This window comes from Gavialis gangeticus, unplaced genomic scaffold, assembly GCF_001723915.1.
Source record: "Gavialis gangeticus isolate Ggan-Ray unplaced genomic scaffold, GavGan_comp1, whole genome shotgun sequence".
Taxonomy (NCBI): Eukaryota; Metazoa; Chordata; order Crocodylia; family Gavialidae; genus Gavialis; species Gavialis gangeticus.
Genome location: NW_017729025.1, coordinates 90,009,093 through 90,010,682, shown reverse-complemented (window position 1 = coordinate 90,010,682; position 1,590 = coordinate 90,009,093). Strand labels below are relative to the sequence as shown.

Genomic DNA, 1,590 nt, shown 5'->3' with positions numbered 1-1,590 from the left:
GTCCCTTCCAGCCCTAACATCTATGAAATCTATGAAATCTAATTAGTTTTGAACTTGGGAAATGTTACAACATGAATAGGAACATCAGTTTATTGTAGTGTTCTTATATAGTATTCATCATTTGGATACAAAGGGTATAGGCATGTTTAAAATATGAAGTACGTGTTAATCAGAGATAATTGATGTGGTTAAACAATTAACTTGTATCTGCTTAGTCGTTCTGACATGCCATGTAATGTGTGTTAAGGTTTCATCCTGCACTTACAAAGCTAGTGGAAGATTCTTCCATTAAATTGAACAAGAGTGAAATCAGGTTTTCAAATGTTTTTCAAATGGATGAACAACTTTAATTTATATATTAAACAATGGGCAAATATGTTAATTGTTTTTAAAGACTTATGACTTTCACTGAACTATGAAGTTATTTTTTTTCCCTGTCTTATGACTGTACATTTTTCTTATGTGATATTGATTGTATGTGTTCTTGTCTCTGTTAAACTTTTATTCTTTTCTTCCCAGGATTCTTGGGATGGCCAACATATACCTGTTCTCTTCTCAATATTTTGTGGTTTGTTAGTGGCAATATCCTATCATCTCAGCAGACAAAGTAGTGACCCTTCTGTACTTTTGTAAGTGGCTAACTCTTACAAGAGGTCCATCGTGATCATTAATAAAAACCAACTATAATATTCAAAATAATGTTGCATTTGCACTGTGGAGGGGAGGGGGAAAGCTTGCTCAGTGGATAGAGATGTTGATGGGAACTCCAAACCCACAGGCTTGGTTCTTTACTCATCTATAAGCTTCCTTTTTGGCCTTAGGTCAGTCACTTAGGTGTCCAAGTCCACCATTTAAGCACTAATAACATTTGTTCCTGTCAGACCTGAAGAAGTGTCCCTTGCACTCAAAAGCTTGTCTAAATCAAGCCCAACTATACATTTGGTCCAATAAAAAAATACTACCCTCAAAATCCTTGCCTCTCACATTGACAGAATTACCACTTTGCTGCTGTCCTGTCAGCACCATATGTTTCTGCTGCTGGGTGTTTGCAGAACTGTCTCAGTGATGATACCACTTGGTAGCTAATAAGATGCTCAGAGTATTAGCTCAAGCTTGAAGCCCTAGAAGTTTCAAGTAGGATTTTTGAACTGGGTACCCAGTAACCTGTCTCAGCAGTGGGGCCCAGTTCTGTATGCATGCAGAGAACATGCCTAACCTGAATGAAACCTGCTGGGTAATTAAGTCGGTTTGTCTGTCTGTCTTTGTTTCAGTGGTTAGCATTCTCACCTGGGATATGGGAGACTTGGTTTTTAAAGCCTTTTTCGTACTGTTAACCCATATTGATGCCAGAGTAGAAAATTTAATATAAATTTCTCTCTTAATGATGGCTGTTATGCCTATTCATGTAAATTTACTTTTATATAGTGATTGAGATTTACTTAAACTACTTTACAAAGCAGTGAAAAAGCAGATTAACAGACAGACAGGAATCCTGTTAATTAGTAATAGGCCTATTTTTTTACCACTTATAAACCTTTCCCATGAAATGTATATTTTTTCAGTGAATTCTCTCTTTATTTTTTTTTTTTT

At 35.8% G+C, this 1,590-nt stretch overlaps 1 protein-coding gene across 6 annotated transcripts in view; it reads left to right on the top strand.

Moving 5' to 3' along the window:
• PCNX1 (pecanex homolog 1 (Drosophila)) overlaps positions 1–1,590 on the top strand; it is a 159,472-nt gene that overhangs the window by 101,158 nt on the left and 56,724 nt on the right. For all 6 annotated transcript variants that reach the window (XM_019519142.1, XM_019519141.1, XM_019519138.1 and 3 more), the window contains one exon: positions 520–629. In XM_019519142.1, coding sequence (XP_019374687.1) covers positions 520–629 — 110 coding nt within the window. The remainder of the gene's footprint in view (positions 1–519; positions 630–1,590) is intronic.